Source organism: Lagopus muta, chromosome 1, assembly GCF_023343835.1.
Source record: "Lagopus muta isolate bLagMut1 chromosome 1, bLagMut1 primary, whole genome shotgun sequence".
Lineage (NCBI taxonomy): Eukaryota > Metazoa > Chordata > Aves > Galliformes > Phasianidae > Lagopus > Lagopus muta.
In genome coordinates, this window is record NC_064433.1 from 48,385,374 (window position 1) to 48,401,042 (window position 15,669).

General features: G+C 42.7%; 1 protein-coding gene across 2 annotated transcripts; it reads left to right on the forward strand.

Moving 5' to 3' along the window:
* Nucleotides 1–67: 67 nt before the first annotated feature.
* On the forward strand, nt 68–14,028 carry POLDIP3 (DNA polymerase delta interacting protein 3). 2 transcript variants are annotated; one of them, XM_048949574.1, is made up of 9 exons: nt 68–248; nt 3,816–4,203; nt 6,376–6,453; nt 8,688–8,783; nt 9,545–9,727; nt 10,602–10,679; nt 11,245–11,374; nt 11,629–11,695; nt 12,047–14,028. In XM_048949574.1, exons 1-9 carry the CDS (start codon nt 190–192, stop codon nt 12,219–12,221), a joined length of 1,254 nt encoding a protein of 417 aa, XP_048805531.1. In that variant the 5' UTR covers nt 68–189; the 3' UTR covers nt 12,222–14,028. The 2 variants fall into 2 exon arrangements, with proteins under 2 accessions (XP_048805531.1, XP_048805523.1); XM_048949566.1 differs by having other exon boundaries at nt 72–248; nt 6,373–6,453.
* Nucleotides 14,029–15,669: the final 1,641 nt, after the last annotated feature.

Here is a 15,669-nt window from a genome sequence, read left to right on the forward strand (position 1 = left end):
CAAATAAGAGCCGAAGCGCCGCGCAGGGTTGTGGGAGTGCTGCGCTCGCGCGCGCCCTCCCCCACCCCCTACGCGCTCGGGTGGGGCGGGGGCGGGAACGGGAACCGCCCGCCTTCAGAGCGGCGGAAGCGCCGTGATGTCACGTCCGCGGTTCGCTGGCTGCGTCTCATCGCTGGGCCCCGCGACAAGATGGCGGACCTGTCGTTAGACGAGCTCATACGGAAGCGCGGTGTGACGGTGAAGGGGAGGTGAGCGGCCGGGGGGCGGCGCCCCGGGCCCGGCGGCTGCAGGGGATCCATCTCTTTTCCTTTCGGGCCGTCCCGCTCTGGAGGCCGCTGGCGGTAGCCCGCCTCGGCGCGGCCCGGCCCTGCCCCGCGCTTCGTCTTCCCATTGGCTTAGGCGTCGCTCTGCAGGGCGGCGGTGGCCGTCGCTCAGGACCGGGCCGGGCCCGATCCCACCCCGTCTGGGCCCGCTTAGCGGCTCGGTGGATGGGGCGGTGTGGGAGGTGCCGCACGCGTTGTGTCTGTTGGGATCAGCGCGGGGAAAGCGTCGGGTTGCGATGGCTCCGGCGAGGTTGTTGACTGCCCCTCGGCTCTCTGCGGCTTGGCCGGGATTCTCTGCTTCATTGTTTCAGAGCTTGTGTAGATGTAGGGAGCGCTACGTCTTCAGTGTGGAGAAGAGGAGGCTCGGGGGAGACCTTATTGCTCTCTATAACTACCTGAAGGGAGGTTGTAGTGAGCTGGGGGTCGGCATCTTCTCTTGCCTAATTGGTGATAGGACTAGAAGGAATGGAGAGATTTAGGCTGGACATTAGGAAATACTGCTTTTCTGAAAGAGTGGTCAGGCAGTGGAATGGGCTGCCCAGGGAGGTGTGGAGTCACCGACCCTGGAGGTGTTCAAGGAACAGTTGGATTTTGTGTTGAGGGCCATGATTTAGTACCATTGGTGATAGGTGGAGGGTTGGACTGGGTGATCTTGAAGATCTTTTCCAACCTTGGTGATTCTCTGATTCTGTGTGGCTCTGCACTCTTTTGTATGACAGATGTCCTCCGTGTAGCCCAAACCATTTAGAGCAGCAATTGCAGTTCTTGCCTGCTCATGTGGTAGCTTTCCGTCCTCTTGTGGACTGTAGTTTTCTCCCCATCTGTGTTAGTTCTGATTTTGTTTTGTTTATTTAATGATCGCTGAGGAGCAACCATTTATTTAGCAGGTCAGCGTTTACATGTCTGCAGTAGTATTTCAAAAGGCTTATGGTATAAAATGCCTCTAATCGTGTTGTAAACGAGGCCTTAGCTTTGTGCTTTCATTCATGTTATCCTCCATGTTTGGAACAGTCTTACACTGCTTAATATGCAGAACGCTGCCTTTCTTCTTTTTCACATCCTCCTTCACTTTCATTTCTCAAAGGAAATTTCTTCACTTTTTTTCTGTGGAACAGAAATACCTCAGCAGTGCTATAAGAACTTTTGTACCTTGCATTTCACTTGTTTTACATAGTTAGCTTAACTCATAAGATTTCTGAGGCAGCCAAGTTGCCTTTGGAAGGTTAGGCAAACAGAATAGACTTGTCAAATTGTATTACATGCTCTTTAGTGGTCTACATAAAATGATAACTCAAAAATCTTCAGCTGTAAAATATGCCAGCCCGTAAAATGTTGTATGATGCAATAAGTTAAGTCAGAGCCTGTAGTGTTTGAAAGGGATGTTTGAAATTCCGTTGTATTTCAGGTGCAGTGGCACAAAATGGGTACAAATCCCAGAACAGTTTGTGCTGTTCCAGGGTGAGCAATTCTCCACAGAGAAGAATTGCTTATTAGGATAAACAAAGCGTTCAGAGAAGGTATAATCTTCAGTACAGAGTTTCCTAACTGAACACATCATTAACAGTCTAACTAATTCTGGCTTAAATGCTGGTACATGGATTTCTGGTTTTGCTTTGGCCTTTATGCTTATTAAAAAGAACCATTCATCAGGCTTTGTGCAGCACTCTAAATACTTTCAACTTTGTCGAATTAATGCTTTTTAAAATAGCAAGGGAAGTATTGCTTAGTGGTTGTTAGCTTTATGGGTATTTATTTCTTCATATTCTTCTGGAAATATTTTAATAAACAGTAATACTCCTGTCCTGTATATCTGGTGAGTTCTGGCTGTGTGAGAGAGCAGCTGTAGGATTCTTAGCGAGGTAATGTTGTGGCACCTCAGGCCTGGCTTTCCAGTTTTGGATGCAGCATCTCTTTGAGTAGAGACATGGCAGTGCATGTTCAGTCTTTTCCACAGATCTCTCCACTGTTAATATGTGATGGTAAATAACGTTAAGCTTGTAGAGTTAGCTGAGTAAACACTGCAATTCAGTACCTAAAGGGAGCCTATAAACAGGAGGGGGGTCAATTCTTTGAAAGAGTAAATAACTGTGATTCTATAACAGCAGGACAAGGGGAAATGGTTTTAAGTTGAGGGAGGGAAGATTTAGGTTGGATGTCAGGGCGAAGCTTTTCACTATGTGAGTGGTGAGGTGCTGAACAGGCTGCCCACAGAGGCTGTGGATGCCCCGTCCCTGGAGGTGTTCAAGGCCAGGTTGGATGGGGCCCTGGCAGCCTGGTCTAGTATGAAATGGGGAGGTTGGTGGCCCTGCATGTGGCAGGGGGGTTGGAGATTCATCATCCTTGAGGTCCCTTCCAACCCTGGCCATTCTGTGATTCCATATGAAAAATTGTATCATCGTTTGAATATATAGCATTAATATATATAGATTAATCTTTTAGATATTAAATAAATTCTAGATAACTGATTTTAGGCTAAAGTACTGTGTGATGTGTTTCAGAAAGCAGATAAGCACCATGGCACTGTATCTTGTTTTGAATTTTTAGATAAGCTGACCTCAAGAATATTTTTCAATTCCTTGTAACTTTGTCATCTGCTTACAAGAAAGAAACTTTAAGTAAAGAAACAATCCTAAAACTTAACAAGGTATTTAAAGGAGGACCTGCCTTAATAATTAGATAATCTCCTTCCTCCGAGGAGGAGTTTGGGAAAAGTAAAGCAGACCTGTAACAGGAAGCTAGTTCCTGCTTCAGTACGTAATGGGCTGCTGCTTAGTAATACTTGTGTACAAACGTTGTTTGTCCTGTGGACTGTTGTAGTCTGTGTTCAGTTTTGTGATGAAAATGGTGTACTTAAAAAGTACAGACAACAGTTCTGTCAGTAGATGAAGGGAGAGGCAGCAATACTGAAAGGTGGTTTGCCTGGTGTGCCTTCTTGCTAGGAGAGAAGCAGTTTTGGGACTGCCTTGAACTGAGGTTGGTGCTTCTGCTTGTGCATTTTAAAAATCCGAGCCGTCTACCATCCCAGAAATCTGAGTTTGCTGCCCAGAAATCTTGAAATCAAATATAGTCCCGTGTTTTCTTCATATTAAGGCATATTGTTGTATTAGAAGAGATGTTTAGCAGAGCTGCTCACTCCTAATAACAGAAAATCTCTTTCTGTTCCTTCTCGTCTTCATAGGGTTCCCCAAAGTACTTAAGTTTTTGATGAACTGTATTTTAATCTGGTGTGTGTTTAGCTTGTCTATAGTCAGGCTCTTAAGTTTGTAAACGTGAGCTTAAGGATTTTGGAAAACAGTTCCTCAGCTATTTACATGCGGAGCAAAATCTGGCATGAAACAGCTTAGGAGCCGCACTGCTGTGTTTGGGCATCAGACCTGGTTGGAGCTGTGTGCAGTAATAATGAGCTTCTGTTAGCAGTAGCACAAATACTTCTGTGGATACTGTAGCACGTCTTACAATGTCTGAAACCTTTTTTTGTTTGTTCGTTTTCAGGCTTAACACAAGGCCAGTATTTGGAGGTATTAGATCTCGCATTGGGATCCAGCAAAATATTTTAAGTAGATCATCACCAGCTGTCAACTTCCAGCGGACATTTGATGCTCGGCAGAAGATCGGCCTCACTGATGCCCGACACAAACTGGGAGTTAAAGATGCTCGTGAAAAACTGATTCAAAGGGACGCTCGGTTCAAAATAAAAGGGAAGGTGCAGGATGCTCGAGAGATGCTGAATTCCCGTAAGCAGCAAAGTGTTGCTGCTGAAAAGGTGACCAAAGTGGTGGATGCCAGAGAGAAGATCAGCTTAAAAAGGAACACTCCAGCTGCTATCAGCCCAACTATGGGGACAGTAAATCCAGCTGTGAAAATCACCAAGACTATCCAAGTAGGTCATGCAAGCCGCCTTTGAGCTCCTCAGTCATTCTACAGCAGTCCACTGAAAATAATAACACTTGTGTGAGCGCGTTCCCTTGTTCACAACAGAAGTGATGGTGATACGGTTCAACCCAGTTTGTAGAGCAGGGTTCAGAATCTTTTTGGTGTCCTTGTGGCTGCTTAGGGCGTTTTGAAGAATCCAAGCTTTCATTTGAACTTGTTGGCCCAATGAAATGGAAAGGAATGCTCTTTTCAGCACTAAAGTAGTTATTTTAGACTGTTATTTCTGTCCCCCCATGTAAAATCCAAAGAACTTTGCATTTTTTTGTCACAGTACTGTTTTGTGAGAGTCCGATGTGGTAGATTGCCCTCTCTAGACAGCTAATTCATCTTAGTGGTGAGACTTTAGAATATACAACCGTGCTTGCATCTTGAAGCAGCTTGAAAATTGTGTGTGCCTTTCTACGGTTTCTGTTTCTACTCACCCACTTATCAGGAAAATCCTGGCTTCTAGGGAATTCCTTGGATGTGTGATGCAGTCCTGCTGAGGTTTGGGTTCTATTCCAGCTGCAGTACAACCATTTGGTCACTGTGAGCTGCTGGTTTCCTTTGACTGATTTGAAAGTTCTGTGCTGTATGCACAGTAACTTGATTCTTACTTGATTTCTCAGGCTAACATCTGTTAAGCCATGTGTGTTACCTACAGAGAGCAGAGGCAGAAGAGAAGTTTCCAGAATGTCAGGGTTGCTGTAGGAGAAGTGGCTGTGTTCCTCACCTCTTCAAGCATGTTGCAAGGATGAATCTCTAGTTCCTAGTTCACCTCTTCTTTTCCCTCCTCCTGAAGATGAGCAGTGTGCTTGCACATACCAGAACATCTCTGTCCTCATCAGTTTGAAAGCCCAGATGAGTTTTTTTCTGCTCTGCAGAAAACTACCCATTGCCTCTTCAGATTTTACTGCTAAGGTGGGAACAAAAGGCTGGCCAAAGGAGGAGAGAGAACACTGTGGCAGTAGGAAGGGCTAATCATGGACCAATAGAGCAGTCTGCTCAGTAGCCTCAAATTAGCAGGGTAATTAATACGTGTACTGTCCAGATCACTTCCAGTGGGAGTTGAACGCTGTTAGAAAGTCTCTAGGTGTTCAAAAGGTTTCTGGAGACTTGCTTCTGCAGCAACTTGTTCTGGCCTGACTGAGCTGCTGCTTTTTTTTAATTTATTTTTGTTTAAATCACGTGGTTTGATCTGCATATTGTTATAAAAATGCTGTAGAATGATGTGATGATTGAGGCTAAAGACAAAACCATGCACATAAGCAGTTATCTTAGGATTTGTTTTTTTTTTAAAGATTTGTATTGAAATTCCAAATTGGCAGCAGGCTTCTTACGTTCTCAAACGTGGGAGCAGAATCAAACTGAAGTGTCTTGATCCAAGATGCAATGTGAAATTTTCACTGGTGGTACAAAGCATTTTTGTAGGACTTCATGCTCTGTAATTGGTAACTTCCAACGTTTTCAAAAACACAGAGGGTATTTTTGAGGTAACTGCAGGTTGTTTTCGGTTGCTGATGAGCACAGCTGTGCTCCCTGACTACTTCTGTTGCACTTTCCCTGTGTTCACAGGGCAGCAGATGAGACAGCCAAAGGGTCAGGTACACGATCTCATGCATCATTTTATTCTAGTACAGCTTATTCCAGCTCTAGTGTGAAGTGGCAGTATGTGCTTCTCCTCTGAAATGGATCTGAACAGCCAAGTCATGTTGCATCCCAACTTGCTGAACTTAATGGAAATAGATATCTTTTCATTTATGTAGCATGGTAGAGATGTTGCTTGTTGATTTTACCCTCCTCCTGGTTTTGTATTTACGGCAATAAAAATTGATCAGTGCTGTCACAGCTGGTAATAAATCCTCTTCTGATTTAACTTAGACTAAAATGCAAGTAATTTGAAAGGAAAGTTATCTGCGTGGCTGTGGATTTTTATTTCTTCAAGTGCAGGCATCTTGTATTTAACATTACAGCAGGCATTTTGCAGTATTACGTAACAGCTAAAACATGTTTGAAGAATGAGAAGGTAAATCTCATTTATGTGATGTCAGGTTATCAGTTACAGCTTCAGTCCCCTGAAATGAGGATTTGGTGGACTGCAGTGTTTAATGCTTTGGTTCTTTCTCTCCGATTGTAGCAGAAAGCTGCTGTTGTTCCTGGACACCCTCATCCAGCAGGAATGAGGATCAATGTGGTGAACAACCATACACATAAACAGGTGTGTGCTCTCTCTGTGTTTTTAACCTTTTATTTTTGGGGGTAGAGGTGAATAGAGAAAGCAGGAAGGTATCCATAAACATTGGCAGATAAGGTAGGAAAGAAAAGAGAGTTTGGATGTTCTCTGACAGTTTGACAGTTATAGGCTGAAAACCTGATGGTGATCTTAACTGCTTTTTTATCAGCTCTCTGTGCTGCTATATCAAGCAGATTTTGTGTGAGGAAAACTCGAGAATTTGTGCTGTTTCTCCTGAGATCAGTTTTGAAGGACTTTGCCACGGCCCCCAAGCATTCAGCTGCCTTACCCCACCTTGGATTCTTTCACAGGGATTATATTTATGTTGCATACTTGGTGTATGTGCATTCATAAACTGTGATATATTGACAAGCTGACACTGACACTATCGTGTCATTGCTTATTTTTTCCTCAATTGTGGTGACTTTATCTGTTTATCTCTGTGTTGACCTGCTGCCATGACTGTTCCCAGATGCTGTCACTTACTGCCTTTACGATTTGGACCTCGTTACTGTAAATCTTGAGTGTATTTCACTTTGTCTCTAATTCAAGTATATTGTCCAGATGGCTAGCATTTTTCCTAGTTTTCTGCAGAACTCTCCTATGTTGTATCATTTTTGTTTGTTCGTTTTTCTTCATAGCACTTCTGTGGTTGTAACTACTTTTCTGTTTGTAAACCAGAATCTTGCTGACCATGAAACCCACTTATTTTTCAAGTTATCATTGCTAATCCATCCATTTGTTCTTCACTGTTCTGCTGAATCAGTGAAAAACTTTTAAGCTGTAACTTTCAGTGTTCTGGGCAGTGCCAGGTATGTCTAGACTTTTTTCTTAGATTTTCTTAGCAATATTATTGTTCAGAGCATACCAAAAAATATTTGTGTAGGTGTTAGACTCAGTATTTTAAGCAGAGCTGTGGGCATTAAGTAGAAGTGGGAAGTGAATTACTCATTCAGTAAGCCTCATACTGCAGTGTTTCTAGTGCCAGACAGGCGTGTGCTGTGCTGAGGAGAGCACACTGTTCAAAAGGAATGTTTAGTTCAGGCAGATTCAGCAAGCACCTGCTTAAACAAAATTAAAGAAATCATACTTACAAGCTTCAACTCTAGAGCTAGCAAGGAGTTAAAATGTAAGATGTTAAGACTTTATTCTAGCAGTGTGGTTTCATGAGTGCTGAAGAGATCTAGGGATTAGAGAACTCTCTATGTGGCTTCAATACACCTGGGGAAACAGCATTTCTAGGAAGGAAGTTTGATAGTACTTAAACTGACTTCATGGAATGGACTTGTATGCCTCTGGCTCTGTCCTGTAGTTCTGAGGACAGAAGTGAAGTCCAAAGAGCTTGTGGATTTCTGAGCATGTAAACATTGTTTGCAATCCTAAATGTGAATACAAGTTGGGTGTTGATAGAGAGCAGCCCAGTGGAGAAGGTTTTGGGGTACTGATGAATGAGAAGCTCCGAATTGGCCACCAGTGTGTGCTTGTAGCCCAGACAGCAAACTGTATCTTAGGCTGCATTAAAGGAAATGTGAGCAGCAGGTCAAGGGAGGTGACTGACCTATTCTACTCGTTTCATGTGATATCCCACCTGGAGCACTGTGTTCAGCTGTGAGACCTGCTGTGTGAGAAGGGCATGGACCTGCTGGACCTGGTCTAGAGGGGTCATAATGATGGTCAGAGGACTGGAGCACCTCTCCTATGATGACAGGCTGGGAAAGTTGAGGTGGTTCTGCCTGGGAACAGAAGGCTCTAGGGAGACCTTGTTACAGCCTTTCAGAATTTAAGGGTGTCCTATAGGAAAAATGGGGAGGGACTCTTTTGTGGAGTTTAGTGTTAGGACAAGGTGTAACAGTTCTAAGGTGAATACAGGATGGATACAAGGAAGCAATTCTGTGTGGTGGGAGCATGATGAGAGTGGTGGCACTGCAACAAACTGCCCGGAGAATTTGTTGGTGCCTCATCCTTGGATGTGTGCAAGGCCAAGTTGGGTGGGGTTTTGATCAACCTGACATAGTGGGAGGTGTTCTCACCCATGGCAGGGTTGAAACTAACTAGATGGTCTTTAAGATCCTTTCTAACCGAAAACCATTCTGCGTTCATTTCCTCATGTTACCACATGTCTTTTGAAAGTGATGAAGGCAGGAGAGAATTGCTTATTTGGGAAATGATGTCTAAATTAAATCTGCCTGTTTGTGAACTGTTACCTTGCTTCTTTTCAGGGTCTGTATGACATGGAAGATGATGATGAAAGTGTCTCCGCCCTTCCTAGCAAACAGATGAAGATCACCACCACAAACAGTTTCCTTCACAATGTGGTAAGGGATGGTCTGAACAGTCCCCACCACACTGTACTCATATTGAGTGGATGCATAGGCTGCAGTTTTACAGGGTTTATGCTCTTTTGAAGTATGTCAACAGTGCTTTACTCTGAGATGTTTATTCCTCACCCCGCCCTTCTCTTTGTGCCAATGCTTCCAGTGCTATTTTGGGAACAGGTTCCCTTTTAGGCTAACTGATTTTATAGGCCTTTTGCAGCCAGAATGTGTGCTCTCTCCCTTTCTGGTAGGCACCTGCATGTTAACTTTTGATTTTCTTATTGGGAAAGTGCAAGGGCGGCTTTCTACTGCTTTTATAGACTGGTTATCAGAGCAGGAAATCACTTGCTATGCAAAATCAGAGTTGACAGCTTGATGTTTCTGAAGAGTTACTGCTGTTTGTACTAGGGTAGCTCAATTTTTTGTGTGTGTAAATGAATTGTTAAATACTTGAGAATCATTGGACACATTTGAAAAAAAGTTTTTCCAAATTTGAACTGCACTGGTAATGTTCATTTAAAGAGGATGTGAGATTTAAGCATGGTGTTCTTTTGCAAGGGAAGTGCTCTTTTGAAGTAAACATGCTAAAAAACCTCTCAGCTTTGAGACAACAATCGACTGAAGTCTTCAACACTGTGCAGTAGTTTTGAAACTGTGGAGGACATGTTGTTTTCAATGCTATCCTGTTGTTGGTGCTAGAAAAAGAGGCCTACTTTCGCAGCCTACAGCTCTCATGGTTATTTTGTTCTCTTCTCCCATAGGCTGGGCTGAGTGGCAATAAGTTCTCTCTGTCCAAGACTGTTCCCCTGACTAAAGTGGTCCAGAATGATACGTACACAGCTCCTCCTGCACCTCCTTCCCCAATGAGGACAAAGGCCTTGACAAACATGTCCCGAACTTTGGTGACAAAGGAGGAGCCTCCAAAAGAGCCAGCACCTGTTGAGGTGAGCTCAGGGAAGTGGGACGTGCTTGTTAACATAAGTCTCTGAAACCTCTGAAGTTTGCTGTTTGTTGGTTTTTTGAGTAGTTTGCTTCTGCCAGGCTCCCACTTCTACCTGTGGGGCTACAACCTGTCCACCAAGAATTTAAAGCTTGTCTGAACATCATCCTCTCTGGTGCTTGAGAGACTGGGAATTCTCAGTGTGTCATACTTCATTCTAGCATAGGAGCACATGGCATGAGAGGAAACAGGGAAGATGCTACAGGAAGATGGCAGTTGTTACTTGGACAGCCTTTGGTGAATTCCATGTCCCTAGGAATTTTGCTGTAACACTATTGGTAATATAGTAACAGTCTTCTACCTTCTGCTGTTAGCAAAGAGAAGAACAAGATTCTTCCAGACGTAGCTTCTTGCTTTCTCTGCAAGAACCTCTCAGGTACTTTGCAGACAGCCTGCCTGGAATTGCTTTGCCACACTTCCTGATGCCAGGTACTGGTGTTCTCAGACAGGTTAGGTTCAACAAGCTCTCTAGAGGCTGGAGCCATACCTGAGGTTTGCTGGCTGGTTCAGAGTGTAGCTTAGATATGTTCTTAAAATGAAGGGGAGTCTGGCATAACTTGTGTCTATAGGTAGATTAACTTAGTGTTACTCTTGGAAATGGGATAGAAAAGTTACTTCAGAAACAAGTTAGCATGAAAAAGTAGCATTCTTTCATTCTAGATGGTCTGGGCTTTTCCAAGCATCAATATTTCCCATTACTAGCTATAGTTTTCTCCTTTATGTATGTATGCCAACTTTCATAGGTATCCTTGTAGTGATTTTTATCTGCTGTGATGTCTGATTGCTGCATTTCTGACTTGTGTTTATTGTGTTGGCAGCTGGCCTTCAGTCCTTTGGAAGGCACAAAGATGACTGTGAACAATCTGCATCCTCGAGTCACTGAGGAAGACATTGTTGTGAGTATTGCTTACTGCGTTAAATCCCTTTATGGTGAATGCAGTGAGGAAAGATATGGTATGATTTTGCTTTACTTGTACAATCTGAGAGTTTCCTGTTTTGGGAGTGGGGTAGGCTGGGTTTTCCACTTAAAAAAAAAATCTGGACTCAAGAAGGTGGTAGAAAAGGCCATTTCTAGGGTGTACTGAGGTACCTGATATCACCTAAACTTCATGCCAAGTGATGTTTAGTGTTTTCCTTGAACTTATACACAGGTGCAAATTACCTGGGTGCTTCTGTTCTCAGCAGACAAAGAACAAAAACGGTGTTCATGTGCCCGAGTACAGAGCCTTAAATACTTTTGCTCGTGTTGGTGCCATTATAGAGGTTTGTCCAGCCTGTATTACTTACTGATGCTCAGTGCTTAGCCATAGCAACCACATGAAGACAAGTTGCAGTGGTCAGATTCTGCCATGTGTTTACTGAGGAGGAGTGGGAATGTAGTTGGGAAACTGAGCCTTTCTCACCCATTGTTCCAGTGTACTTCTTTTGTGACCACAGTCACGACTAACGCTCTGCCCTCAGGAGTTGTTCTGTGTGTGCGGTGCTCTGAAGCGAGCCCGGCTGGTGCACCCAGGAGTGGCTGAGGTAGTCTTTGTGAAGAAAGAAGATGCAATCACAGCATATAAGAAATACAACAACAGATGCTTAGATGGTAAGTTTGAGCAGGGTTACATTGAAGGTGGATAAATCAACAAAAAAATACGTATTTTGTTAATTGGTGCAATTCTTCATACGGCACTGAGTGTTTCAGTGGCTCTTTTGCCACTGTGATTTTGTAAGAAAAGATATCAGCTATTCCTTCTTGTGTTTCCTCCATGTGTGGAATCTGTTGCTTGCACTACTGCCTGTTGTATCTGGTGTTTTCCAAAACTGGGATGTTAAGATGAGGACTCTGTTTTTGTCTAGGTCAGCCAATGAAATGTAACCTTCACATGAATGGAAATGTCATCACCTCAGACCAGCCTATATTGCTGTAAGTGTCCTTTGGATACAGGAAAGAACCAAATGTATTTGCAGGTTCTGTTTGAGGAGAATCTGAGGGGGTGGTAGAAAAACTGTCGGCAAACTGTCCTCAGAATATTGTCTTAATCTGTGGCTCTTGGTTGAGTTGAGTGCAATATTGTTTCACTACATAATGTTCTCAGCACTGGGGTTCAAAATGAGTCTGAGATCAGGAAGTTCTTGTTTCTGAAAGTATGTTTAAAACATCAATGTCTTATAATGTGAAGGGTGAACACTGAGAACAGCAAACACAGGCATTGTGTTAAATTCTATTTTATAATGAGAGGTTAAATGCTGTCTGTATGTTTGTTTAATCCTCCAGCCGATTGAGCGATACCCCTTCTGTGAAAAAGGAAGGGGAACCCCGCCGGTCAAGTGCAAGTGCTGCATCAAATCCCCCAGCTGAGGTGGACCCTGATACCATCTTGAAGGCACTCTTCAAATCCTCAGGGGTCTCTGCATCTGTGCAGCCCACAGAATTCAAAATCAAACTCTGAGAAGGGGCAGTGAGCAGTGGACTGGAAAACTCGTTTAAGTTGGGGAATGAGAAAACTGCAGGAGTGCAGATTTTTGCATTTGTCTGCCTTGAAGATCTTTTTGTTTTCTATGATTGCTACCTTACTGTACAGTAGTGTTTCCTTTTGTGTGTGTACTTTCTGTTTTCATAGTTGGAGTTTTCTTCCACAATTTTTTTTCCAAGAGAATAACCTCCCCCTTCTGCCAGTAATAATATTACTAAGCATATACCATGTAACTCCCTCCTTTACTCCAAAGCCCCTAGTGGCCATTAAAAGTGCACATAGACTTTGAAGGAAGGGTTGGCAATCTCTTCTCTTCTGACCTACCTTTAACTAAAAGATGCATTCTCTTGATTTTCATCGTGCAAGAACAGTGCATAGTTTCTGAAATTTCTGCACCAAGTACCAAATCAGGTGTGGTTGCATATAGGAATTGTGCCATCTTGCATCTTGGACTTAAATGCATTTAATTGCGTACGGTTTAATTCTGACTGCTGAATATTTTTCTGCTCGGCAGCTGTGATGTTGAGAAAAACTGAGTTTCCCACTGCGTATAGCAGCCCGTGGAAGCTTTGGGCAGAATGGACATAAGCACAAGTGCAGCACCCATTTTGCACTGTTGTGCTATGGGAGAGATCCTTCAACTCTGGTAATACTGAAGGTGGGGGGGAAAAAAGGCTCTGACATTTGTATAATCAATTTATTAGCCCTTCAGGGTGAGTGGAGTTGCTCTCTCCTTTCTGGTCTGAAAAACAGCCAGGATTGTGTTTGGAGCTAGAGGACATCCTGGTGATTGTTCCCAGTATATTGCATTGCATCTTCCTGCTAATGCGGGGATGTTTTTTTTTCTTACCTTCTGACTTAACCAGTCTCCTTTTATGAAAAGGAAGGAGCTGGGGCCTTTTTCCAGTACTAGCATGTAAGCGGTCTTCATTTGCTTAAGAAAAATCACCTTTTTGAGAGATATAGATTTGGGCAATGTTTGGCTGCTGTGCAGGCATGCAGCTTGCTTAGGTGGGTTTGGAGAATGAGTGCTGTGCTTCCTTGCTGCAAGGAGAGATTTTGGAGAGCAGGTAGTGCTCTGTAAGAGGAGACACTGGAGAGTGCTACGCATGTGCTGTGTGAGCAACAAGGACACAACTTTGGCCCATGAACATCCGTGATGCGCTACAGGCCACTAGGTGGCACTTCAGTACTTTGTCAGTACAGCATTTTTGTCATGGATGTTTGAAGCCCCCGTAGCTCCATTTGTATTAGTTCAAATTATATTATAAGAGAGGAAAAGATGCCACTGCTACAGTCTGGTTGGGATTTGAATTTGAGTCTTGGAGCTAGAAGACAGACCTAACCCACTCTTTTCAGGTCTGCTGAACTTCAGTGAACTTTCTGTTATCGTAGGTCCAGGTCCCAATTCTTGGTCAACTCTGTGTTTCTTTTGCCTTCTTATTCTCTAGTAACTCTTTGCTCTATCTCGCTGGTACAAACCATTCCTTATCTCACACTGTCCCTCTTAGCCATGAAAATAACTGGGGACTTGACAGGACTTGTTTTTTCAGATTATTCTGTTTGGTTTGGAAATCCAGTAAAACACTAGTATTGGTGGGGTGCTTCATGTGACCAGCAGATGTTTGTAAGGGAGGGGTCTTAAGACAGGTGTTGTTCCTTTCCTTAGATCACCCACCAAACAATTGTGTTTTAATAAAAATTGGGGGGAGGGGGGAGAAACGTTAGGGCTGGAGAAGATTATGTATTATCTGTTTCTGAATAAACATTTGTTATACAGAGATTGGATTCTAAGCCTTTTTAGATGATGTAAAGCAACTGAAAATCAGTAGGTAAGAGTTCAATATTGAATTGAGCATGCTTTTTAAAATATTTCAGATCTGATCTTGCTCCTGGTTCAGTAATACCATAGGCAGCTGGTAGTGTGAAGGAAGAGCAAGAGTATATGAATAAGAAAGTTGACATTTACTGATTTTGGTGGTCTGGATTAGCTGATTGTTGTTGATAGGTACGATTTGTCCCCCCCCACTTAGTTCTGATTTCTTTGTCACATGAAAGGAATGTCAATTTGTTATTGACAGACTAGTGATGTTCAGAAAGTAATTTAAAAAAATATTGCAGCTCTGAAGTCAGAGTACCCATTCCAGATAAAGTAGGGTGCTTTCATTATCAGCCAGATAATAAAAAATTAAGGCTGTGAAAATGGGAAGCCTTCCACTGTAAGTGCATATCTTGTCTCTTCTGAAAGAATGGGGAGACTGAAACATATTTTTCATTAATTAAAACAAATTCATATGTCCATTACAAAAGCCAAATAGCAAGAAACTGCACTTCATAAGTCACTGTTCAGTCATGCATTATTTGAGTTACCCGTGATAAATTATGATGATATTAACATACTTCCTTGGAAGATCTTGTGCTCTGATCTGTGCAGTAAATATTTTCTTTTAATTCTTCAAGTCAAAGATTGTCTAAACACCTCTCTATGGTTTATCCTATAGCAGGGTTCTGGTGTGTGTTGCTCTCCTGTTCCTACAGTCAGTTAACTCTAAAGTCACCCAAGCCTTCTAGCTCTTCATAGAGTGGCTTGATTCGGAAGGAACTGAAAGAGTAACCTGCAGTTAGTTCTAGGGTTGTTCAAACAGTTCGCCTTGCAGCTGTCAAATCTCTTCTTGCTGTCCTGGAATTATCATGCTATTCTTGTTCACATTCTGCTGAGCTCACCTACCACTTCTGACCTAACATCTGTGCATGTTTGCCCTGATACAGCATGGTTTTATATGTATAATATACACATACATATATAAATAATTTATTTTTATTATTTCTAGGCTGCTGAGATTGTAAGCTTGTGTGTGAAATACTGACTGCTTGTACTAACACAATGCTAACAGGTGGTAGGTAATTTGTGATAGTGTTTCTCTATTTTCCTTTGCTTTTCAAGTATCTTCTAAAGCGACTGACAAGTTTGCCTGGTGTAGCTCTTGCATTTACCATTTCCTCTGGTAACATTCATTAGCTTGGATATCTGTTCGAGTCAGCTGTCCGTATTATTTCTTACTTTCACTAGCCTTTCACCTCATACGTCTTGGTTCAAGATCTTCTGGAGCGTGCTCTCTTCCATTCCCATCATAAATACAGCTTCTTCTGTAAAGGTTGTCTTTTATGTTTCCCGATTGACAGGAGTCTTTAAGAATAGTTATTCTTACTGTTCTCTTTTAGTGAGAGAATTTTACGTCTTTTTAGTATTTCTTCTTTTATTTGCCTTGCTAGGATTAAGCAAATTTGGCTGCTTTATACTGCTTTTGAGGTCTTCATTTCAGAACTGCTAAAAATAATGTCTGTGTGTCATAAGCTTCCTGTCAGAGCACATCATAATGCAGGGACTCTAGGTGTTATTCTTCTATATAAAATAATACTATAT

Bases quoted from the DNA above. Each gene is read 5' to 3' on its own strand.
- POLDIP3 (XM_048949566.1), top strand. From the start codon at position 190: ATGGCGGACCTGTCGTTAGACGAGCTCATACGGAAGCGCGGTGTGACG. The intron at 8,784-9,544 runs GTAAGGGATGGT...CTTCTCCCATAG, and splicing joins ACAGTTTCCTTCACAATGTG to GCTGGGCTGAGTGGCAATAA. The intron at 9,728-10,601 runs GTGAGCTCAGGG...TTGTGTTGGCAG, and splicing joins AAGAGCCAGCACCTGTTGAG to CTGGCCTTCAGTCCTTTGGA.